This window comes from Bactrocera oleae, chromosome 4 (genome assembly GCF_042242935.1).
Source record: "Bactrocera oleae isolate idBacOlea1 chromosome 4, idBacOlea1, whole genome shotgun sequence".
NCBI classification, from domain to species: domain Eukaryota; kingdom Metazoa; phylum Arthropoda; class Insecta; order Diptera; family Tephritidae; genus Bactrocera; species Bactrocera oleae.
The window spans coordinates 15287157-15311214 of record NC_091538.1 but is presented as its reverse complement, the minus strand read 5'-3'; the positions used below and the strand labels follow the sequence as shown (position 1 = coordinate 15311214).

Genomic DNA, 24058 nt, shown 5'->3' with positions numbered 1-24058 from the left:
TTTTAGTAAATAAATTTAATTGCTGTGCATGCTGTACTATTAAACGATTATATATATTTTATTGCATAATCAAACATTTACTAACAAGCAAGCCCACCTGTATTTAGACGCCAGCCTTAATAAATGAAAATTTAGCACCCAATTAATAATAATATTTACATGCAAATGCAAAATAAATTATAAATAATTATTATACTGAGGAATTATTTGAAAATGTTATATTATTTGTTATTGCAATTTATTTTCAAAATTTCCCTAACAACTAAAAAATAATAGAATATAGGAAAACTATGAATACCGAACCTTACATAAATCGCGTCAAAAGCTGCACATATTAATGCATAATACCATACCTGCACATATCCACTTGCATTTATACATAGTATACATGCATATGTACATACTTGTATGTATGCAAGTATTTTCGCGCATAAATAATTTGTTGTTGTATTTATAGTATAGTTAATTTTACTATAACACTAATTCATAACTAGTTCTAGTGTAATCGCTTGCCACTTGCCGCTGCACCTCAAGTATATAGTATTTACACTCAGGCACTTTAATTATATACATTTGGCTCGTAAAAATGACAATTTTACTGGAAAACAATAACAACAACCAAATCATTTTGCATAACGAAAAGACACAAATGCCAACACAATTGACAAATCCCATCACAGCGGTGCTTTGTTGAGTGCGTTTATCCTCAGCATATCAATCAAACGGTTATTGTTTATGTGTTTGCATGCGCATATTGAGCACGTGTAGCCAAACACACACCTAGTTGCATTAAAATTAAAAACAAGAAACCGCTAATAATAATAATTATATGTAGAACTAGAGTGTTGGAGTAGAAGTGTGCATATAAATCAAACGACGAACATTTTCATTACAAATATTAACAATTATATTGTATTAATCATATATTATATTTATATATGTATAAGTGATTTCGAGTTATTTTCATTTTTGTGTGGTTTTTTTTTTTCTTTTTCATTATTTTATACTAATATTTTATGTTAGTAAATAATATATGTACATATGTAGAAATTGTGTGCGTCACTAGCCGGCAGCAAGCGGGCGCGGCGCAGTTCATATTTCGTGCTGTGCAACCGCTATGGACGCCGGCGCGGCATGTACACGTCCTTCCCAAGCTGCTTCCCACAAACGGCTCAGCATTCACCCGACATTCTCATACGCCATGGCTGGCCGTTCGCTGCTCATGGCGCTGGTGGTGGCCGTTGCGCCGAATATGGTGGGCGGATGATGTTGTTGCGTTTGCTGTTGATGTGGATTGTGTTGCGGCTGCTGCTGTTGCTGCTGCTGCTGGTGGGGATTATGTGCATGATGTTGCTGTGCCGTAGGTTGCTCGTTGCGTATTTGTGGCAATGGAAACATAATGCCATGCGCCATTTGTGGATGATGTAGATGTTGTTCACTGGTGGGTGGTGCTGGCGCCTGCTGATGGCTATTATGCTGTTGATGGCTACCCTCGACATGCTTGCGCTGCTCATTCTGTTGATGCACCTTTTCGGCGCCTTCATCGTATTTCTTTTGCAATTGGAATAGCGTGTGTGGCAATTGTTGTTGTGCGTGTAGCGCCACGGCCGAGGCCGATACACGTTCGACTTGTGATTGTGGCGATGGTTCTTTTTCATTTTTCTCGTATTTCTTTTGCAACTGATACATGCTGTGCGTTATTTGCGCGTGTTGCGACAATTGTATTTTATCATTTGTTGTGGTCGTACTTTGTTTGCTCGTTGACGACGCTGTGGATTGTGCGTGTGTTTGTGATTGGGATTTTTCCTGTTTCACCGCTGGTTTCTTTTGATATTTTTTTAGCACCTGTATAAGTTCGCCCTTAACATCAAGTCGTATCTCTTCCGGCACACGTTTGATCTCCTCATAAAGTGAGAGTAAGAAGAGCTTATCGGGATCACGATTCTTCCGTTTTTTGCTTTTCTTTGGAAAAGCATCTTGCATGAATTGCAGAAGTTTCTCTTCAAATGCGGATTCACGTTGCATTGCGGCTGCAGCATGCTGTTGGCGACGCAACAGATGTGAGTGCAGACCGCCGTGGAATGCCTGCAGGTGTGGCATCGAATTGTGTTGTTGCGACGAACTACTGCCCGATACGTGGTCACCATTGTGCGATTGCATGCCAACGCCGGGCGTCTGAAATGAGCCACCATGCGTGTCGGTATGATTCGATGAACCGGGCGCATCATTTGTTTCGCCATCATTGTTGGCATGATCTTGTTGCTGCTGCTGCTGTTGTTGTTGTTGCTGTTGTGCTGCATGCTGCTGATCCTTTTGATGTTGCATATGCTGTTGTTGCCCGTTGGATACCGCAGCAGCGCTTAAAATGGCATCACAAAAATGTTCCGGCACATAATCAAAGCCAGACATAAAGTTTTCCGGCTTCAATTCGCCGTTCATTTCCTCGTAAAAGTATTCAGTGCCAACAATGTCAATAATGTCGTTATCTTCTTGGTTGAGCTCGATTCCCGGAGGCGGTGACCCTCCTGCCAATTGGCAGCGTTTCAATTCGGCAAGTTTTTTACGCGTGGTCAAACGCATGTCACGCCAACACTGTAGATAGGTTAAAGAGATGCAGGAGTAACAAAGACAAACATTTAACATTAATTATGCATATAAAATGTATTGTCATTCCTAATGTACTACTCACCTTCTTCCATTGTATAATAGTCTTTTTCGGTCCAATTGTGTTTAGCGCTGCCTGTATCTTTTCCCAATACCACTCCTTCTCCTTTTTCCCCTCCATGTACTTAGTTTCACGCAACAATGTGATAAGCATCTTTTTCTGCGGTTTCGTTACACGATCCTTGAATAAAATATTGAAAACCTTGAAATTAAGAAACGAAAAAAGGCGAGAACTGGATATTTCACACGAAAATACTTCTTTGATCAACAGTAAAAAGTAATTATCGTTTTGTTTACAATAAGTCTATGCATACATATGAACATAACATAACACTTCATAAAAATCTAGAGCTAAAGCGCTATTATTGGTACGTACAATAGTAGATAAGTACCCCAGCAGCCATTTAGTTAAATTGTCAGACGTCACCCGGCATACTTCTCACACTACGGTTTATTTACTGTGCCATACTACGTGAATGCATTTTGCATACTTGGAGCATTACGCGATATTGGTAGACTGCTTCAATTTGCAGAAACCTGGCGCTCCACTACTATACACATAATCCGTGCTGGTTATTCACATTTTAACTTTTGTGTTTTTTTTTTTTGCCCAACACACATTCTGTGATTTTTTATGGGCTTTTCGCATAGACACCTAGTATTTGGCGACAGGTACCGACCGAACTATCATTTGCCTATTGTTACTTAGCTCACAGTAATAGAATTCGTTAGAATCTATATGCCACACACACTTACCATTTTTATTTATTGAAAATAATAATTAAATAAATTTTTCGCTAAATTTTATTTTCTGCTGCAGGTATTTAGCGATATATTTCACTTGATTCACCGTCGTGTTGACAATCGACAGTCAATCGTCGTTGCCGTCGACGTTCGTCGTTTTCATTTTCATGTATGTCTGTCCTGTGTGTCATACTGTATTTGTTGTTGGTTTGCCAGCGCTCTGCTCACGAACCGTCCGTCTTCCATGGTGGCTGACTGCGTTGTCGATATACACAATCAGCAATCGATAACAATTTCGACATTATAATGTGACACAAGGAAGTGTTACCAGTACTACATGTTTACGTGCAACTTTTGATGTAGGATTAAAAGTGAAAGAAAGAAATTTCTACACATATATATGTTATTAACATGCCATTGCTTTACAGAAAACATAATTACACCTGCCTTTAAAATCATTGGTTGATGGTATTTCAACAACATGCTAAACAAATATTGTAATAATATTTCACCTAGTCATTCTATCACTCCAAACTAATTTGTATTGACCGATATTACCTTGCTGCTATCGATTTCGATAAATAGGAAACAAAATACATTATAAACTTCCGCTATTTGAATTTATTCGTTTTTTTGTCACTTTATTGTGTCGAAATTTCAGCTATCTTCAACTTTATCATTGATTATCCATGTAATCCACTCCAAATAAGGTACTATAGCTGTATAGATGCTAGGTACACCTGTTACACCACAAGTTAGTCCATGAGATACAATACCACATATGTAAGAAATATCATCCGCTTTACATACTAAAGGACCACCGCTGTCTCCCTATAATAAAGTGCATTAAATACATATCTACGCCTGTAAGTAAACTATTGTACCCAACAATAAATATTGCTTGCATACCTGACAAGTGTCTTGATTTTCACCCAAAGCACAAAGTGTAGTTTCTTCATATGGTGGTGCCAATATTCTGCCCAAAATTTCGGTACACTCTTGTTTTGTAATTATTTTAACCTCACCTTCAATGAGATTGTTTTGTAATTCCCCAGCATATTGTGTAGCACCATACCCTATAATCTGGCATGAAACTGCAACAAGAAGTGCGAGTTACAGAAATAATAAGTTAAATGCAGACATGCATAAATGTGAAGCAAAAACGTAGGACTCACCACCGCTTAGATTTTTCATATCAGGCAGCGGTAAGATGCCAAACGCATGGTTGATTAAGCTCAGCTCCGGATCATATGACTTCTTCAGGCGTGCCAATGCAATATCATTTTGAATATTTGTGCTGTCAAGTCCAATGTCAACAGAAGTACAAACAAAGTTTGCATATTCATAATTAACAAAACAATTTGAGTAAATATAAAAATTTAGCAAATGGAAATACCTACGGCTGATAGTAAATAAATTTAACACGTTCGATGGCGTAACGACTGTTATTCTGATTGGCTTTTGAGAGGTTTTCATGACCGATAACGGCTGATATGCGTGCCAGCTTTCTTTTATGGGAGGAAATTGTTTTTAAAATGTTTTAAAAGTGATTAAAAATAAAAATAAAAATATATATTTAGTTAATTACTTGCGCAAAAAGCAATGTGCTGCAGTCACGAACCACCAACGGTTCAACATAGCGCCACCACAGAAATGTCGAAACTCTTTAACGCCCCGTGAATCAATAGGTTTATGCAATTCTTGTATGGAAACCATATAGGGATATTTAGGCGCTGCTAAAAGTGTTTAATTATAACTTTAAAATATTATTCATGTGAAAAAATTACCTAACCTCAACTAAATTTAAAACTTACCATTTCCTGGATTATAAATTACTTGGCCACCAACAATGGGTGTTGCACAAATATATTCCACAAAACTTAGTAATAAAAACGCCACGCTATTAATATTAAACAACCGCATTTTAGCTGAGTGTATATAGAACTACTGAGACCCCATTGCAAGCTGACCAGGCCGTGTTGGCCGATGGATACAAAGAAAATTCTAAATATTAAGAAACTCCACGTCAAACTCACAAGCTGTGCAAATAAAAATTCTGTCAACATTTGAGTGTAATATAAGAAACAATACTTATTAGAATCGAAATTGTCGCAGTGCTCGCCCCTTTTGGTCTGAACAGAGTGTACAACGCAAAAACAAATAATATGTTTAATGGTTTCAACACAATTAAAATACATCAAAGTTGAGCGAAGCTATAAACTGTTAATGATAATTGGAAAATTTAAACTGTTGTTGTAAAACAAAGAGCCTTTTTTAAGTGTTACACTTAACTTAATATATAAATGAAACACCAGCCAGCATTTCCTCACATTTCACTTTCAGGCTAACAAACATAAATTATAGTAATACTAAAAGAGTTTATTTTTCATATTTTTAGCGTGTGTGATTTGTTACGAAAGTCTTAATACATTATATAACATAAACATGCAAAACGCTGCTGTAGTGGCACACGCATTTCACTTACGTCCGCGTTGCGTCAACTTAGTATTGACCGTGCGCGTAACGGCCGATACACCCTCTTCGAATTTGGTGCGGAACAGCACATTTGCATTGTTGAACATGCCATCCTTCAGCGAGACGATAATGAATTGTGAGCCGGTAAAATGCGCCTTCAACATGTTGCCGATATTTTGTGTATGCGACATATCCAGCGCTGCGTCCACCTCGTCGAGTATATATAACGGTGCGGGTGAAAATTTGAGCATAGCCAAGACCAGCGATAGTGCAACCAAAGAGCGTTGACCACCGGAGAGTTCGCTAAGCGACTCCTTCCATACGCCGTTGAAACCAACATTTATCTCCAAACCGAACAGTTGACCAGCCTGTTTAACAGGATTGAGACGTGCTTGCGCACCCTGTAACAAAGTGCTGAATATGCTGCTGAAATTCTCATCAACAACCTTCCAGGCTTTTTCAACTTTCTCACGTTTCTTTTCATCCATCTTGCAAATGATGTGTTTTATCTTTTCTTTGTCCTGCTCAACGATCTTTTTGCGACGCATTGTCTCCTGATACTGCTCCTCTTCGCGATCTAACAGTATCATGGCGCGCAGATTTATATGTCGCTCCATTTTATCCTTTTGTTCGCGCATAACGCTCAATTTTTGCCCCGCTTCGATCGGGTCTTCTTTCGAGTAGTCATATCTGGTGTTTTTCGTGCCGAAAAATTCGCGATCCTCCAAAATCCAAGGATACTTCTCCTCGAGCGCTGCAATTTTGCGAAATGAGTCCTTGCTATCGTTGCGCACCTTATTGACCTCATTCTCCTTTTTCTTAATTTCCAATGTCATATCTTGATTGCTTTTAGTCAACTTTTCTTTTTTTACCAACAAATGTTTTAACTCTCTATTCTGCGAGTTGATTTTCTCTTTGTGCTCTTTGATGCGTTGCTTCAATTCGGCCACAACCTTTGTGATGCTCGTACTGCCAACACGTAGTTCTCGAAGATTCGTTTTCATTTTCTCAATACTCTCCACCATAGCGTCACGCTGCTCGGTGGTCTTTTTAATACTTTTATGTAATTCCTCTATTTCCAATTGTAACGTCTCGAATTCTTGTTCGCGCTTTTTCCAATTGTTGCGCGACTCTTCGGATTTCTTCTTCGCCTCTTTCATGGCCTCTGCCGCCGATTTCAGTTCACGCTCGCGAAAACCTTTGGCATCGGCTAGCTTTGCCTCAATATCCTTGATTTTGTTGCGTGATGTCTTTTGCGTTTCCCGCGCCTTGACAAGATCGCCTTCGAGTGTTTCGATTTGCAGTTTCAACGCCTTCATTTCCTCTTGATGCTGCTGGAATGTGCTTTGCGCCAAACGCTGCTTGCAGGCGTTCAACTCATGCTGGCGCAGTTCTAGTTGCTCTTTAATGCGATTGTAATTGCGTGCTGCTTCTGTTGTGATGCTACATGATGAGAGAAAATAAATATTTTCTAATTGCTACAACAACAAAAAACAGTTACCGTAATTTTTGCTCAACATTATGCAACTCCTTTTTGCGCACGGCAATTTCTCTTTCCAATCTTTTGATTTCCGACAAATCAGCCAACACATTGCTGCCTTTCGGACGTGAGCCACCAGAAAGAGTACCTTGTGGATCAACTACATCGCCTTCCAAAGTCACCGAACGGGAGTGAATGTTGCGATGATAAGTGACCTTCAACAAACAAACAAATAATAATAGTTAACACAAAATTATAATAATAAACAAAAAATAATAATAATAATAAACAAAAAAAAGAAAACAAACAAAAAAAAACGAAAACAAACCAAAACAAAAAAAAAGTAAATAAAAACAAAAAAAAAAAAAAAGTAACTAAAAACAAAAAAAAAAAAAAAAAGTAAATAAAAACAAAAAAAAAAAAGTAAATAAAAACAAAAAAAAAAAAAGTAAATAAAAAAAAAACAAAAAAAAAAGTAAATAAAAAAAAACACAAAAAAAAAGTAAATAAAAACAATCAGAAAAAAAGAAAATCAAAACTAAATAACAGAAAAACAATAAAACAAAAGCAAAAAAAAATATATTAAGTTTTCCACGAAGTTTGTTATACCTAGAAGGAAACCTTATATAGTATATACATATGTATGTATGTATAAATGATCAGCATGACAACAAAAACACAAAAAAAAGAAAACAAACAAAAAAACAAAAACACAAAAAAATAGAAAACAAAAACAGAAAAAAAAGAACACAAAAACAAAAAAAAAGGAAACAAAAAAAAACGCAAAATAAAACATTAATTAATTTACAAATAAACAAAACGTCTTACTCACCTGTTTCGCTATATTCAAATCGCGGCACACCAGGGTATGACCAAAAACAAATTTCATTACTGGTTCAAAGTAACGATCATATTCGATTAAAGACAAAGCAGACTGCACATTCTCCTTACCCACCTAAAAGCAACGTATGTATGTACACTTATAACAATTGTGCTTACAATAAAATTTTAATTTATTTTACTTACCAAGCTTTGTGCGAAATCAACTACGCTCTGATCAATCGGATGTGAAGTGATCTTGTTAAGTGGTATGATGGTGACACGATGTTGCAATTGTCCTTTTTGCAGTATTTTCTTGCTCGTTGTGTCATCATCCGCCACATAACTGTATAGCTATAAGTGAATGCTTATTAATAGAAATATATCACTAAATGGCACATTAACAGCACTTACGCTGCCACCGGCCGTCATCATTAAGGCGAGATTATTCTTTTCATCGCGTACATTAAATAGTTTGCCGACCATACCGCGCATTTTGGTGCGATCGAAATTTGGTTCAGGATCGCGATATTTCAATTCGTATCGATAAGCATTGCGTCGATCCAGTTGATGATTTAAATCTCGTATCTCCTGCTGTAGCAGATTTTTACGCTCCTGCAAAGCTTCGTAGCTGCCATCCTCATAATCAATGTCTTGCATTTTTGCACTGAGACCAGCTATTTCACTTTCGAGTTTATCGCATAGTTCTTGATCCTTGGCGTAGAGTGTATCCTTAGACTGTTTGTCGTTCTCACGTTGTTTGAGCACATTGCGGCAGTGAGTTAATTCCATGCTGGATGTTTTAAATGTTGTCTCTGCCTGACTGAGTTGTTGTTTCGCATCTGCACAAAAAATATTGCAGTGAAACAATATTATTATCATAGACCGATAATATATTATATAACTTATTAATTTATATACTCAACTTACTTATTAATTGATCCTGCAGTGAGCATTGCTGGCCGTCATCATCCACTGACAAACCTTGTGTCACAGCTTCGAACTTTTTCTGTGCCGCCTCGTAGGCTTGCGCATCGCGCATATCGGCTTCTTTGAGGCTTTGAAAGAGATCGTGTACCTTTGACATTTGTGTTTCCTTTTGTTTTAGCGCTCTCTCATCATCTGTAATATTTTTCTCTAAAGTGAGTAATTTCTTTTGCTCTTGATCGATGCTAGTTTGCGCCGACTTCAAACTGCCCGCCATTTTTCCTTCTTCCACGACCTGTTTCGTTAGTTGTTCTTCCACTTCCTTAAGCGCACCACCACTATCATTATCAATTTGTGATTGAACTTCTTTCGATTTTTCGTCGATCTGTTCTATTTCAGCGTTATTATCTTTGATAGTAGTTTTACATGTTTCAATGCGCTTGGTTATTTTTCCAACATTTTCTTCTATAGAACGTAATGCCTCTTTCTGTTTCAGATACCGATATGATATATGTATGCGTGTCAAATATTCAATATCCCGACAAATTTTTTGAAACTCCAAATATGCTGAACGTTCTTGCCGCAACTTTTCTAATTTCGGTTCGACCTCTTCTTGTAGTAGTGTATTTGTTTCACGTACTTTGGCATCCTTCTTCTCAATCAGCTTCGTAGTTGCCTCACGCTTTGTCTCATACATACTAGTACCTGCTGCCTCTTCAATCATTGACAATATTTCTTGGGGCTTCATATTCAAGACTTTGGTTATACGTCCTTGCATAATTAAAAAGTTGGGATTATTAACATTCAATTGTACGGAACAAAAGAAATCTGACACTTTTTTATTCTGCACGAGTTTTCCATTGATTAGATACTTATTTTTACCGCCCACAACAATTTGACGCGTAACTGAGATTTCACGACACTTTTCGTAGCCCAGTGGACATTGATTTGGATCAGTATTGTCGAAAATTAAAGTAACGGTAGCCTTTGTAACTCCCGCCTGACCGCTTTTATATACAAGATCTTGCAGCGATGCAGCACGCACCTATATTTGCAATTATTCATAGCATTAAAATAACATTTTTAATAACTAATTATAAGAACATATACCTGTCCCAAATTCATAATACCAAGCACAAAACATATTGAATCTAATATGTTTGACTTGCCCGTACCATTCAATCCGGTAATCGCTGTAAATTCGCTGTCAAAACCATGAATTTCCGTGCGTCGTCCATAGGACTTAAAACCATCTATAATAACAGATTTAATGTACATCCTTAAACTTCTGTAATCCCAGTTGAATTAATATTGTAATCTGCGAAATAATAGAAAATAAATAATACCAACACTGCTTTTCAACCAAACAATTAACGCGCGTCTTCGGCGCGATGTGCATAAACAATAACTTTACTCACTTTAATACCCAATTGTGTTGTAGGATAACCGTGTATAATTTTTAAACAATTTAACAACATAAATCTTTAGAGCTGAGCATGCAATATTAAAATTATTATTAAATTTTTATATTCCAAATAATAAGACAGCAACACAAATGGAAGCCTTTTTCGTTTTTCTCTTCCTCTTCTTGCAAACAACCGTTGGCTGTGTTGCCACATTTATTGTATTTTGAAATTGAAATGAAAAAAAGTTGAATAAATTTATATTTTTACAAGCTTTCACATAACCGCCATTATTTTGAGAAATTTCGTTACTTTTTATCCAATTAATTAATATTATATTATATAATATAATATAATATTGTCGATTGGGTGCAGTTAAAACCTTTATTTACTAAATGTACGGAATCTATTACTATCACGAACAGGGTGATCAATTGTTTATAATAACTTAAAGATTTAAAACTTTCACAAAACAAATTTGTTTTCAAATTAATAAAATTTTTATTATTTATAGCAATTATTTGAATCATGGTAACGGTGTTTTGGCGGTTGTAAAACCTTACCTTACAATACTAAAATTGATATAAATTTTTAGAATTCCTTTCCAAAAAAATGTTTATATATGGTATATTTATACTGGTTATCAACATCACCCCATAATTAAAATACAATATATATATACAAAGTGTACTGACAAATTTGCAACGTCCAACTTGAATAAAAAAAACTCAATTTAATTATTATTACTTTTTTTTAAATAAAAAATGTATTTTCTCTTTTTATAAGTGTCCACCAATAACGCCTTAGAATATAACTAAATGCATATCGTAATAAATACTTAACGATATGATTTTTGGTAGCGAGCACGGGCACCTGGACCACCGAATTTCTTTGGCTCGCAACGACGTGGATCACCGACCAACAGAGTTCTGTCGTATTGGATGAGAATATCTTTGATTTCCTTCTTGGAGGCTTCATCAACATCTGAAAAACATAACAAACCACCAAAACTAAGTCCACGTACAATTTAATACAATTAAAACTAATTAATTCTAAAAATCTGTTAATCGAGCATCACTCACAATTGCTATAACAAACTGTGATTGGTATTTGCTTTATTATTTATTTTACCGTGTTTTCATCTTTCGAGAGGAATTTCGTGTTCCAACCGAAAATCTGGTATTAACCGGCATTAAATAGTGATCAAAGTGTAATAGATAACTTTAAATTTGTTTGTAAATCTAGCATCACTCACATGAGCCATATTTGGATCACTATGTGATTGGTATTTGCCTGAATCTTTAATTTACCGTGTTTTCATCTTTCGAGAGGAATTTCGTGTTCCAACCGAAAATCTGGTATTAACCGGCATTAAATAGTGATCAAAGTGTAATAGATAACTTTAAATTTGTTTGTAAATCTAGCATCACTCACATGCGCCATATTTGGATCACTATATGATTGGTATTTGCCTGAATCTTTAATTTACCGTGTTTTCATCTTTCGAGAGGAATTTCGTGTTCCAACCGAAAATCTGGTATTAACCGGCATCAGTACTTAACTGCATTATAATGTATTGTTTTTTGGTTCTCAAAATTTCTATATTTGTTATGTCCATTGAGCATCACTCACTCCTGCTATTAAAGTAGGATTGATTGGTATTTGCTTGATAAGTTATTATCCCGTGTTTTCATCTTTCGAGAGGAAAGTTATGTTCCAACCGAAAATCTGGTATTAACCGGGCTACTACTTCTAATGCTATTTAACAATTTAAATTGTGTATTTTATGCTTACATTTCTGGTAGAAAGCGATCAGCGCCTTGGAGATAGCTTGACGGATGGCGTAAATTTGAGCCACATGACCACCACCGCTAACACGTACACGGATGTCTACGCCAGCGAATTTTTCCTGCAAAATTGCACTTACGTTAATATCCAATGGAGTCACTAAATTATCTCATTAATGAAATATGTTTTCAGTTAAGAAACTTGTTTCATTATATTCAATTTCGGGATAAGTAAGACTCATCACAGAGCTGTACTATGCGAAATCACTGCATAAACAACTCACCTTGCCCAACAGCAAAAGTGGCTCCTGCAATTTGTATTGCAAAACTTTGGGTTCAATTTGTTCCAAAGGACGGCCATTGACTCTCAAGAGACCATGTCCACGCTTGCAGTAAGCAACAGCGGTGGCGGTTTTCTGCAATTACAAATGTTCCATTAATTTTTCGTATACCATTTTAGATTCCAAGGCACGTGTAAACCACGGGTCTTTCATTTCATATTTCAATTATTGCTTACCTTGCGTCCGAAAACTTGCACAGCGTGCACGGGTTCTCTGCGCTGTAATTGACAAAAAATTTTAAAATTATTACAAAAGCTTATATATATAAAAAATTATTTAAGCAAATTTACTTTTTGCTGCATCTTTGCTCAAGCAACTTTGTGAAAAGAACGGAAAGGACAGGAAAAGGCCAGTGCGCCACTGAACTGTAATTTAACGAAACGAAATGTCAAATTCTCTCGTTCAATGCAGCAGCGCACTCTAAAGTGATATGTTTCAGAATTAAATAATGAAATAATTTTATATATTAATTAAAAATTATGTCGAAATCTTAATTGTCTGTATATGATTAAGTTTACTCATTAATATTTGTGTATTTTGCATTTATATATACTAATTACATTTTGTTGATATATATATATGTTGCAAATTCATTGACTGTTCGAAGCTGTGCTGATTTTTGTAACTTTGTGTCACCCGATACCTATAATCGCTGTCATTCATATAGTATAAAAAATTGGTTTTGTACAGGAATGGAAATTTATTACTGCGATATTTTAATTTTTCGCTTGACTTTAGTGTAATTATTAATTTCTGCGTACCTTAATTAAAAAGGAAAAATACTCGCGTACATTTCGCCAAAATAATTGATAAGTTGGGAAAATGTCTAGTGGACGCGAAGAAGGAGAAATCGATTCAGAGGAAGATGGTCTGCGGAAACGCATACATGAGCTTGAAAATGAAAATGCTGAATATGAAAAGATCAAGCGAATTTCCGAAAGTTATGGTGATAAATATGGTAAGCACATGACGACAGCAAATGGATTTTTGTTTCCTATTCGTAAGGTATGCCTTACAATGAATACAAAGACTTTCCATAGCCTCTGGCCATGTAGATATGTATGTTAAGCAACATGTACAATACATAAATATGTATGTATATAGTGCTCGTGTTAGCTCTTAAGTAAATATGGACAAGGTTATTATTAAGCGATATCAGACGCTTATCAGTTTAGTCTTCTTTATTAATTTTCTATATTTTTTCATAGATGTTCTGTTATAGTTTTTATGTAAGTTAACTCATTGCAATCATGCGAAAATCTATCATAATTACATATAAAACACAAATTGTTTTATTTTTATATGCAGGTAACATGTATAGACTGAATGAATTTAATGACTGGGAAGCTGTACAACGCGCTGGTCAAGTGCCCACCGATGTCTCCTCAATTTCTTCCGATGAATTTCCCTCGCCAAAAAAGAAAAAACATAAAAGAAATAAAAAAGCTAAATGCAAAATGCATGAGCGGCGTGCACTGCAGCGTAGTCATCGTTGTACGCATCAACGGCACAAGCACAGTAAAAAACATCAACATCATCACCGGAGAGAACGTCTCATCAATACTTTCTATGAAAGTCGTGGTATTGAAACAATATCATTGGACACCACCGATAATAGTGAATATGAGAAGGATAACTACTCCATAGCTACAATGGATATTGAAAGTACCGATGAAAATGACGCTGACATAACATTACCCTTAAGTCGTGAAGAGCTCCGTTTGGCGCTGGGACGTGGTAAAACGGAAAGAAAAAATAACGTCTGCTCATTAAAAGAACGCTTGCAACCGGATAAATTTATTGCACTGGATAACATGGAAAAGGTACAAATATTGGAAGAATCCGCTGCGAATTCAAATGACGCGGAAAATGTTGTAGAAATCAATAGTGATAATTCCATTTCGATTGAAGAGCAAGAGTTGCGTTTGATTGCGCTCAGATCGGCGATAATGCGTAAACATGCGACGCGTAAAAAACGTAATGACGAGATTGCCTATTCACCAACCGATTTTGATGAGCTGCTGGTTGAGCCCGTTAGTTTGGTCGATACGGATATTGAGGAATTAGAGGGTGACATGGAAATAAGTCCGGCTAGTTCACCCCGCTTGCTGCTTAGTCCCATACAGTGTGACGATGAACAAAATAGTAATATTAGTTTGGACACTGAGGATAATCAAGTGGACAATAAATCTGTAGATATGGAGCTAGCAAGTAGTGATAGCGAGCAGGAAGACAATAGTAAAAATATCATCAACACGGATATGTCATATGCACAAATGCACGATATACCGCTACCAGCTGGTCTACCAATGGATAGTGGTGTCAGTTTGCCCTTGACATACGATTATGCAAGTAATATCAATCACGCGATGGCCTATGATATGTATATGCCGGCGATGCAATATAGCTCACCGATGGAATTGCCACCGCCACTGTTGCCAATGTCTGCGTTAACAAGCACAACGCAGCCATTGGATGCATACGACGTGACGTCGCAAAATGCCACTAGCAGTGACGATGTGACGTGTGTTAAGCATGAAGTCGTCATTGAGCCTCAAAGGGTTAGCCTGTCGCCCAAGTCATCAACTATGGAGATTATACAACAAGAAGAACTACCTGAGGAATGTAGTGATGAAGAAGAGGCGGAAGCTTTGCGCGCGTTACTACTATCACAACGTCAAATGGCGAAAACCATAAAAGCTAATAGCTTGACACAAATACGCAAACAATCGCCAACGTATGCGCAAAAAACATTTGAAGATGTCAAAAGCTCTAAAAGTATGATAAAAGCACCAGCACTGCAACCAAGCATACTAAGTGAGTGCAACGTCAAGCCTACACCTACTGAGTCGATTTTGAAAGAAGCTGTGCGCCGTTTGAAAGTCAAAACATTTGCAAGTTGTGAGAATGCGCATGCGCAGGATGTACATACGGTGTCTGAAACGCTTGCACCACGTTTGAAGATTAAAGCTTTTGCGCGCTGCAGAGAAGTTGAAGAAGTAGCAATAGCGCATGCGCAAACTACGCATATAGCTGAAAACGCAACAATAGCATTTAAAAAGCAATCCACGAATTTCCATAATGCATTTAGTAATCACGAAGAGTTTCCGAGCAGCACTGAAGGCATACAATGCAAGAGCACACCCGAAATTTTGGACGCACAAACAAATTCGCCCGAAAATGTCACAACATTTGTACATAACAAACGGCGCTTGGACAATATGGATACTGTGGAACCGAAGTTAACTGTAAAAGAACTGCCAAAGCTTGCTGAAAGTCTACATTCCTCAGAGGACAGTAACAGTTTGCCGTTGCAACAAAGCCACAGAACACAGCACACTTTTGAAACCCAAGCTAAGAAACTGAAAAGGTCTTTGGAACAGACAAACCATGCGCCTGTCGCAGATTTGAACGACTTGCAGGGCAAAATGCATACACAGGAGATTATGAAATTAGAAGGAGATGCCAACAGCAGTGGTGAGAAGGAAAACAAAGAGATTTCTAGCGCAACGATGAACAAAAACGAAAACGCAACTCACACCGTCACAAAGGCGAAGTCAACGGCCAAGCCTGTTGCTAAAACTCTGAAGGTCACACCGAAAAACAAAGCCAGTATCACACTCGCGACAGCAAAAAACACAACGGTGCCTCCAAAAATTAGCGTAGCTCCACCGTCGAAGGTCATAAAGCCACTAGCGCAACAGTTAAAAATTGTTAAGCCCAACAAAGTCATCAATAAAAACCTGGAAGTACAGCAGCGGACACAAAAAGCGGATAATCTCAGCATACCGAAAAAGTCTGACGCCAACAATCAGCCATCGCGCATACTAACACCCACCACATTACCGAATATTAAAGTGAAAAAACTGATTATACGATTGGGTGACACTGATTCCTCCTCAGAGGACGAGGAGATTATACGCAATCAAACGTTGGAGCGTTGCATTGGACTGGCGACAGCGCGCACCCAGACACCTGATTCATTGAGTTATATCCTAAATGAAAATGTTTACGGCAGCAAAGGTTGTAGCACGCCAACAGAAATGACAAACGCGCAAACTAATGATGACCTGTCCAATGCGTCAGTGGCTAAAGATACGACCGTCGGTGAAGCCTTCGAAAAGAAATTGGAAAATTTCCTCAAAACTATACGCTCCAAAACGTTGCAGACGAACGAGCACGCTGAGCATGCGCATGCGCGCGTGCGTAAGCTTAGTAGCAGCAACGGCGTACAAACGCGCACACCCACGGTGCGTATGAGCTGCAAAGTAGCGCGTTTTATATGCTCTCTAATATCTTTAAAACCTAAATAGCTGATTTAGCTATGCCAGTATGTCTGTCTTTCCGTCTGTATATAAGCGATTAGACACGCAGTTTTTGAAATATCGATCTGAAATTTTTTACACGTCCTTTTCTCCCCAAGAAGCTGCTAATTTGTCGAGATCGCCGATTTTAGAACACTATAGAATATAGCTGCCATACAAACTGTTCCATCCAAATCAAGTCCTTGTATGGAAAACTGGTTTATTTGACGAGATATCTTAAGAGATATCTCAGATCGAAATATTATAGCATATAGCTGCCATACAAACTGACCGATCAAAATCAAAATAAAGAAATTTTTATACTTTTTTATGCTATAAGAAATGCAAATGTGAAGGATATTATATCTTCGGTACAGCCGAAGTTTGTGTTTTTTTTTTGTTTTGCTTGTTTTATTGCATTTTGCTTGTTCTAGGCCGTACGCAGTCTTCCAATAGCCTCGCAAGAGGAATATAAACGGTTAGTGCATCGCATGAAGATACTGGAACGACAAAAGCAATTGAAGAAAATGCAAAAGAGCCTAATTGAGGATGCAGAAAAGTATACGAAAGCCAAACAAGACAATGCAGAGAACAATGTGCGAAGGTTCGATGATGCCAACGCGCCCCACACCAACTGCGCCAATGTCGAAACTACAAGCAGCGGCACACAGACCTGCAATGAAGCGCACAGTGCGGTTGCTGAAAAGTCTACAGAAGTTCATTCCGAGAAATCAACGCCGAACGAAAGTTTAACCATCATGCCGGCGTCGCCAACCGTAACGCCGCCGCGAAACCAGAAAGCACTAACGGATAAGCTGCGCTCCTGGGAAACTATTTACACCAGCATTAGGTAACATTAAAGCTAACTAATATTTTAGTGTATTTAATTAACGCACACGCTGCCCACGCTTCTAGTAATAACATCATAACAAGACTGGACAAATCGCTGCAGCTGGTGAATGAAGCGAAGTCTGCGAAAATCGCCAAAATGCGTCATGAGCAGCGTCTCAAGGAGTTGCGTCACGAAATGGAGCAGACGCAACGGAAATTGAAAGAAGAACAAGTGAAAATAACACGCATTCATCCACAAATATGCGCCAGTAATGAATTGATTTCGAAATTGAAGCAAAAACGCGCCAAGGTGCTGGAAATGGCTGTGAAGTTGGGCAAGAGTGTTAAGGGCGATGATTATAGGTATTTTAATAGTTCGTTTGGAATGTTAATTTTTAAGCTGCCATACCGTTCATACTACATACAATACTTGTGTAACATATTGACATAGTGGTTGTAGATATTCAAGTGTTTTATACATACTCCTGCAATATTTTGCACACAAAGTAAAAGTAGTTTTGCTCCAGCGGTTTTCTGTAACACCATAAAATAATCGGGATAGTTGCGAGGTTATGTACACATAATATTTTTTTATATGTCATCTCCAGTAGTTAGTTCAAGCAGCTACGGTAATATGAAAACAAATACACTAACAACAACAACATACCAAAACAATACGTTTGCTGTATGGCAATTATCTTCTAAAAATTTACAAAAACGGTCCATTTCTTCTCTAAACCGCTGTACAAAGGTTGTACTGATTTTTGTCCGCCCTGTTGACTTCCCAATAGATTTATCGAAATTGAGTGAGATATCGTTGTGAACCTTAGTAAAATTGTTGTAGTTTGGATATTGTAGTTCCAGATCAAAATCAGCTTCTGTAGATCCATAATTTGCACAGTCCATATATGTATATCGTGTATATTAGCTTTTTCTACTTAATTTAATAGTTATTTTTGTTTTTATTAGTTAATTTATTTTTTTAGTTATTTTATTTTGTTTGAAATAATAAACTTTTTATTTCCACTTTTTGTTATTTTTTCTTTTGTTCAAATTTTCAAAATTTCTTGAATGAAAACTTTCATTAAATACTTCTTTGCTTTTCCTTTTTAGATTATTATTTCTAATTTTACAATATTTATTGTTATTATTATTATTTTTTTTATATTATTATTATTATTTTTTAATTATAGTTTTTAAATTTGTTTTTTAATATCTTTATTATTATTAGAACTTTTATTTATTTTTCATTAAAAAAATAACTATTTTTATTGTTACATTATATATTTGTTATTTGAGCTCTTTCTTACTTTTTAGTTATTTAAATTTTAATTCCTTTTATTTATATTTTTTATATAATTTTATTGTAATTTATTTTTAATTTAATTTAATGTTTATATTAATTTAATTTATCATTTAGATTATTAACAAATATTTAATTTTAGATGATATATTAGTATTTAGATTAAGTACGTACAAATACATACATATATGTACATATACTTATTTATAATTTTTTTTTAAATATTTATATGTACATATGTATTATGTTTACTTTTATTTAATATTTCTTTAAACAATTTTTATTTAAAAAAAATTGTTTTAGAATTATTTTTAATTTATGTACTTTTATTTATTTTTTATATATTTTAATATATAATTTGTATTTATATATATTATTTGTAATTTTTTTTTTAATATTGTAATGTTTTTTTAAATATTATTTACAATTTTTTTTTAAATATTATTTCTAATTTTTTTTAATAATCTTTTTAATTTTTTTTTAAATATTATTTGTAATTTTTTTTTAAATATTATTTGAATTTTTTTTTTTAATATTATTTGTAATTTTTTTTTTTATGTTATTTGTAATTTTTTTTTAATAATGTTTGTAATTTTTTTAAAATTATTTTTTATGTATATATTTATATATATATTTTATTTTTTTATATTATTTGTTATATGTTTTAATATTTTTTTTTATTTAAAAAATATTTTTTGTTATTTAAAAATTTAATTATTTAAAAATATTTTTATTTATTTATATATATTGTTTTAAATAATTTTAATTTATTATTATTTTTTTTTTTAATATGTTTTATTATTATTATTTATTTTTTTATATATTAATATTTAAAAAAAAAAAATATTTTTTTGATATTTCTTTTAATCTTTTTATATTTTTTTTAAATATTTCTATTTTTAAATCCTTTTTATTTTCATATTTTTATTTTTTTTTTGTTTTTATAATTTTTATAATTTTTATTTGACAACTGTTGCATATATCGGCAGCTGTATTGCTAGCGGATAAGATTATGAGACAATTTGCTCTGAGCCATTACATGTTAGTGCTGCCATATTTGTTATTTTTAAAATTTTGCTTAGAATAAATGCGAACTATTAATTTTTCACAGATCCCTACTAATTGCTTGCTTTTATTCCTCTGTAGATTAAATAATGATTTGAAAAATGAAATAGCGCATAAAACAAAAGGATTGGCCACACATATAAAACTTGTTAATTCCATAAGATATAGTGATCTAGAAATATTAGACAAATTACCGGCCAATAATGCAAAAACTACAAATGCCATAAATGCGCCACAAAGTCAGCTCGCCTGTGATGAACTGGTCTCAAAGCAACTGCCCTCAACGGACCACAACAAACGCATAGCGTGTGACGTGCATGAAAGTGCTGCGCTTATATTGTCAACGCTTGCAGCTAGCGACACAAGATCCGAAGCCGAAACCGAAACCGAAACCGAAGCACGAGCTGCAAACACAAATGCCAATGATAAGCAAAGCAATGCTCAGGAATCAATCGAAAGCTGTGATAAACAGTGCGAAGTGGAGCCAGCGCCTAGACTGGTAGCTACTGAAACGTGCATTGAGGAGGTGGCGGTGGAGGAGGAGCAGCCTGCGCCGTGTGCGAGCGTCAAAGAAGTGCGTGCCTATTGTCTTGAAGAAATCTTACAAATTAGTAGCTTTTATCATGCAATACAATATACATTACATACATACGAGTATATGCATAAATATGTAGTAACTAGTACCCTATATGCAAATTTCTCCATAATAACACAATTATTGAGTATGTTTAGGTGCTGCACGAGGACTGCGCGCCGACAAAAGACAGCACGACAACGAAGGACATGGAGGTGAAGCTGCAGCAGGGGCGCACACTGCGCGACTACGTATCACCGCTGCTGCACTTACGTAGCGAAAGTGGGTGGGTATTAAGCACGCGATTGTGAGCAACTGAATTTACTTAATTTACATATATCAACTATAGAATGTGCATAACTTAATTAATTATTTACAATTTAATGTGCTGCACTGTATATATTGCATAAATTGCGTCATCATCTAGCGTTGTATTGACTTTGCAGAAAATGGAACCCGAACGATATTATCTGTCCGTACGAGTTGATGGGCCAATGCGAGGATAAGGACTGCAGTTATACGCATTTGAAAATGTGCACATAGAAAAAAAGTTGCCGCTTAAAATGCTTGCAGCTTCTGCAGCGGGCTGCAAGTGTACATATACGTAAAATGTATATCGTTTTTCCAAAACAAAAAAAAAGTATAACAAAATAAAGGAGTACTCCGAATAGAAGTTGCCTAATAGGTAAGTTAAACCACTCAATTTAGAATTATACAGAGATTGTGTAACGCGTCCATTTGAAATTTACCTATACCACTCGTGCATAATTTTCTATTGAAATTATATGTTTTTTTGTGATAAGAGCATTTTTCAATAATTTTTAGTTTATTATTTGAGTTGGTGGTGTGGTGAAAAGTTCTTGCTAGAAATGCAGCACAAAGGTCGGTTGAATTTATTGCGCTAATTTGCGCCGAAATCTGAAAGTGAAATAAAAAATGTAATATAATAATAATAAATACTTTTTTTTGTTTAAAAAAAATTTTAAGCGGCCAATATATACTTTTACAAAATTTTATTTATTTATTTTTTTCAATTAGAAGGTGCCATATTGTGTTTTTGCATATAGTTTATGCAAATAATGGAGCCTTTGCTGTATTTTAGCAAACTTGCCACATTCTTTTTTGATTTTTGTAAAATTTAAAAATAAATTTAAGATATAATAATAAAAAAAGAAAAATATTGTTTTATAACGTTGTTATAAGAAAAATTGTTTACAAAGTGAAATAAATAAATACATAAGTGTTATAAAAAAAAATCAATTGTCTTTTATTTAATTGCTTCGTTTCTGGCGGTTTTACTCTCAAAATGCTGGTTGTTTTTTCCATCGTTGGTTGTCTAGTATTGGCTCTTCTATTGAAGTGGTAGCGAAGATTAGCTACTTTAAAGTAAGAGTGCTTTCTAATGCATAAAACTGGAGGCAAGCCTCTAATATGGTTGGTAAAAAAAGTGTTTGCATGTTTGGAACATCGGAGCCCTGGCAGTGAATTCCTTTATCATTCAACAAGGGTTTACTAGGATTTGAACGAAGTTTGTATTACCCAGTAAGAAATGGCGGAGATCCTATAATATATATGTATATATAAATGATCAGCGTGACGAGCTGAACCGAGTCCGTCTGCCTGTCAATTTGTATATACGCGAATTAGTCCCACAGTTTTGGAGAAATCGATGTGAAATTTTGAAGATGCCCTTTTCTCCCTAAGAGACTACAGTTTAATCAGAATCGCCAATATTGGGCATATATATACATAGCTGCAAACTCATCGCTCAAAATCAAGTTCTTGTATGAAAATGTGGTTTTCTCGACAAGATACATTCCCGAAATTTGTCATAGATTAATATCGAAGGCATATCGTTGGCTTTCTCCACACAAAGTTTTTCAGAGCCGACGTTAACATATATAGAGGGTTACGAATTTTTTAATTAATTAATTATTTTTTAATTAATTTTTTTAATTATAAATAAATTTTTTTTAATCCCGATGTTGGGGTTAAAAATTAAATCTTAATTTTTTAGTCCCGATGTTGGGATTAAAAGCTGAATTAAAATTTTTTAATCTAATATGTTTGGGTTTAAAAATTGAAAATATAATATTTTGATTTTAGAGAACGCGAAAATGTGTTAATTCAAAAACAAATTCTTTTTTTATTTCTTAACTATATGCTTGAAATTAAAATTTTTACTTTTTATTTTTCAATCCGGTAGTTGGGATTAAAAATTAAAAATAAATTTCCAATGTTAATTCAATTATTTATCCAATGCATTATTAGCAGATTGAACAGCAGCCACAGTTAAATAAATTTTCTTGTTTCATGATATTTTTTTTTTTTGAGGTTAGTTTTGTTTTCATAATTTTTATTTTCAATTAAGACAGTTTCTGAATTAACTGTACTTTCATGCTTTTAAAACATTTATTTATTAAATTTTTTTTTTGCTTTTACATTATCTGACCAACCAGCCTTCGGTAATTAACAAAAGGTGCAAAAGCTCAGCATTTACCTGATTACCAAATGAACTGAATAATGCCAAGCAGAGGTGAGGTTTCAATGAGATCAAAAGAAGGACACGACCCAACGTTGCGTTTACGCAACTAATTGGATTGGTTTGTTGCACTAAGCACAACAATAACAATAAAAGCTGAAGCGCTAGCACGTTTTAGAGGTCGTATTTGGAAAACGTGCGAGTTGTCACATGCAACGGACAAACAGACACACTTACATACTCGTATACGTACGTATGTATGTACTTGCAGCTGTGCATTGAGTTTGAGGTGAGTGCGGATATTTACAGTGTGTTGCAAAATTATGCAGGAGAAGAGAAAATATTGTATTATAGGTATTTATGAATTGTTAATTAAAGTTTCTGAGGAATATACATAGATAACAAGTTAAATGTAAAACTAAAAAAAAAAGTTAATGTAATAAAAATGTACAAGTGTACGTATGTATGTGTAATAAAAAAAACTTAAGTAAAGTTTAAATAAAATCAAAATACATTCAGATTTTTTTTATAACTAAAAATATTTGACAAAATAAAAATAATTTAATTATAAAAATTTAATAAATTAAATAAGATAAAATTAAACATTCAAATATATGAATAATAAATTATAACTATAATTCATAAAAAAAATAAATAAATGAAAAATTTAAATAATATAGTTAAGTAAAATAAATTAAATTAATATAAAATAAAATCAAAAAATTTAATTTAAATTTGATTAAAATATAAAAAAAATTTGAGAAAATTAATATTGATAAATTAAGCTAAATAAGACAAAAAAAATTAATTAATTAATTGTAATAGTCTTATTTAAAATTATATATAATTATTTTATTTA

General features: G+C 34.7%; 5 protein-coding genes across 10 annotated transcripts; 1 reads left to right on the top strand and 4 right to left on the bottom strand.

Annotated features, from left to right (window-relative positions):
• Window positions 1-883: 883 nt before the first annotated feature.
• LOC106618751 (transcription factor SPT20 homolog) lies at window positions 884-3750 on the bottom strand. 4 transcript variants are annotated; one of them, XM_014236626.3, is made up of 3 exons: window positions 3421-3750; window positions 2690-2866; window positions 884-2592 (listed from the first exon to the last, which is right to left on the bottom strand). In XM_014236626.3, the coding sequence occupies exons 1-3, from the start codon at window positions 3421-3423 to the stop codon at window positions 1180-1182; spliced, it is 1593 nt and encodes a 530-aa protein (XP_014092101.2). In that variant the 5' UTR covers window positions 3424-3750; the 3' UTR covers window positions 884-1179. The 4 variants fall into 4 exon arrangements, with proteins under 4 accessions (XP_014092101.2, XP_014092102.2, XP_036231445.2 ...); XM_014236627.3 differs by having other exon boundaries at window positions 2690-2845; window positions 3421-3727; XM_036375552.2 differs by lacking the exon at window positions 3421-3750 and adding an exon at window positions 3041-3354.
• A 256-nt stretch (window positions 3751-4006) lies between these two features.
• On the bottom strand, window positions 4007-5410 carry LOC106618753 (venom peptide isomerase heavy chain). 2 transcript variants are annotated; one of them, XM_036375592.2, is made up of 6 exons: window positions 5223-5410; window positions 4997-5141; window positions 4809-4916; window positions 4584-4705; window positions 4318-4502; window positions 4007-4239 (listed from the first exon to the last, which is right to left on the bottom strand). In XM_036375592.2, the coding sequence occupies exons 1-6, from the start codon at window positions 5329-5331 to the stop codon at window positions 4066-4068; spliced, it is 843 nt and encodes a 280-aa protein (XP_036231485.1). In that variant the 5' UTR covers window positions 5332-5410; the 3' UTR covers window positions 4007-4065. The 2 variants fall into 2 exon arrangements, with proteins under 2 accessions (XP_036231485.1, XP_014092104.1); XM_014236629.3 differs by having other exon boundaries at window positions 4997-5144; window positions 5223-5407.
• A 356-nt stretch (window positions 5411-5766) lies between these two features.
• Window positions 5767-10713, bottom strand: SMC2 (structural maintenance of chromosomes 2). Its single transcript, XM_014236625.3, has 8 exons — window positions 10528-10713; window positions 10220-10427; window positions 9113-10154; window positions 8597-9024; window positions 8390-8536; window positions 8196-8318; window positions 7385-7578; window positions 5767-7326 (listed from the first exon to the last, which is right to left on the bottom strand). Exons 2-8 carry the CDS (start codon window positions 10385-10387, stop codon window positions 5886-5888), a joined length of 3543 nt encoding a protein of 1180 aa, XP_014092100.2. The 5' UTR covers window positions 10388-10427; window positions 10528-10713; the 3' UTR covers window positions 5767-5885.
• Window positions 10714-11244: 531 nt separating this feature from the next.
• On the bottom strand, window positions 11245-13042 carry RpS16 (ribosomal protein S16). The gene is made up of 5 exons (XM_014236633.3): window positions 12931-13042; window positions 12817-12858; window positions 12584-12715; window positions 12307-12421; window positions 11245-11496 (listed from the first exon to the last, which is right to left on the bottom strand). Exons 1-5 carry the CDS (start codon window positions 12940-12942, stop codon window positions 11351-11353), a joined length of 447 nt encoding a protein of 148 aa, XP_014092108.1. The 5' UTR covers window positions 12943-13042; the 3' UTR covers window positions 11245-11350.
• Window positions 13043-13298: 256 nt separating this feature from the next.
• LOC106618754 (uro-adherence factor A) lies at window positions 13299-21973 on the top strand. Of its 2 annotated transcripts, XR_004979122.2 has the most exons (8): window positions 13299-13598; window positions 13949-16890; window positions 17379-17794; window positions 17860-18138; window positions 20225-20717; window positions 20876-21003; window positions 21164-21402; window positions 21543-21973. XR_004979122.2 is itself a non-coding variant. In XM_014236631.3 (7 exons), the coding sequence occupies exons 1-7, from the start codon at window positions 13463-13465 to the stop codon at window positions 21258-21260; spliced, it is 4491 nt and encodes a 1496-aa protein (XP_014092106.2). In that variant the 5' UTR covers window positions 13299-13462; the 3' UTR covers window positions 21261-21973. The 2 variants fall into 2 exon arrangements, 1 of the variants encoding a protein (XP_014092106.2); XM_014236631.3 differs by having other exon boundaries at window positions 21164-21973.
• Window positions 21974-24058: the final 2085 nt, after the last annotated feature.

Coding starts and splice junctions, on each gene's coding strand:
- LOC106618751 (XM_014236626.3), bottom strand. Junction 2,593..2,689: donor CTATTATACAATGGAAGAAG/GTGAGTAGTACA, acceptor ACCTATCTACAG/TGTTGGCGTGACATGCGTTT.
- SMC2 (XM_014236625.3), bottom strand. CDS start 10,387: ATGTACATTAAATCTGTTATTATAGATGGTTTTAAGTCCTATGGACGA. Junction 9,025..9,112: donor ACTGCAGGATCAATTAATAA/GTAAGTTGAGTA, acceptor TTTTTTGTGCAG/ATGCGAAACAACAACTCAGT. Junction 8,537..8,596: donor TGATGACGGCCGGTGGCAGC/GTAAGTGCTGTT, acceptor ATTCACTTATAG/CTATACAGTTATGTGGCGGA.
- LOC106618754 (XM_014236631.3), top strand. CDS start 13,463: ATGTCTAGTGGACGCGAAGAAGGAGAAATCGATTCAGAGGAAGATGGT. Junction 13,599..13,948: donor AAGTTATGGTGATAAATATG/GTAAGCACATGA, acceptor TTTTATATGCAG/GTAACATGTATAGACTGAAT. Junction 20,718..20,875: donor CGTGTGCGAGCGTCAAAGAA/GTGCGTGCCTAT, acceptor GAGTATGTTTAG/GTGCTGCACGAGGACTGCGC.
- LOC106618753 (XM_014236629.3), bottom strand. CDS start 5,331: ATGCGGTTGTTTAATATTAATAGCGTGGCGTTTTTATTACTAAGTTTT. Junction 5,145..5,222: donor AATTTATAATCCAGGAAATG/GTAAGTTTTAAA, acceptor AAACACTTTTAG/CAGCGCCTAAATATCCCTAT. Junction 4,240..4,317: donor AAAATCAAGACACTTGTCAG/GTATGCAAGCAA, acceptor ACTTTATTATAG/GGAGACAGCGGTGGTCCTTT.
- RpS16 (XM_014236633.3), bottom strand. Junction 12,716..12,816: donor TGCAAGTTTTCGGACGCAAG/GTAAGCAATAAT, acceptor TTGTAATTGCAG/AAAACCGCCACCGCTGTTGC. Junction 11,497..12,306: donor GATCGCTTTCTACCAGAAAT/GTAAGCATAAAA, acceptor TATGTTTTTCAG/ATGTTGATGAAGCCTCCAAG.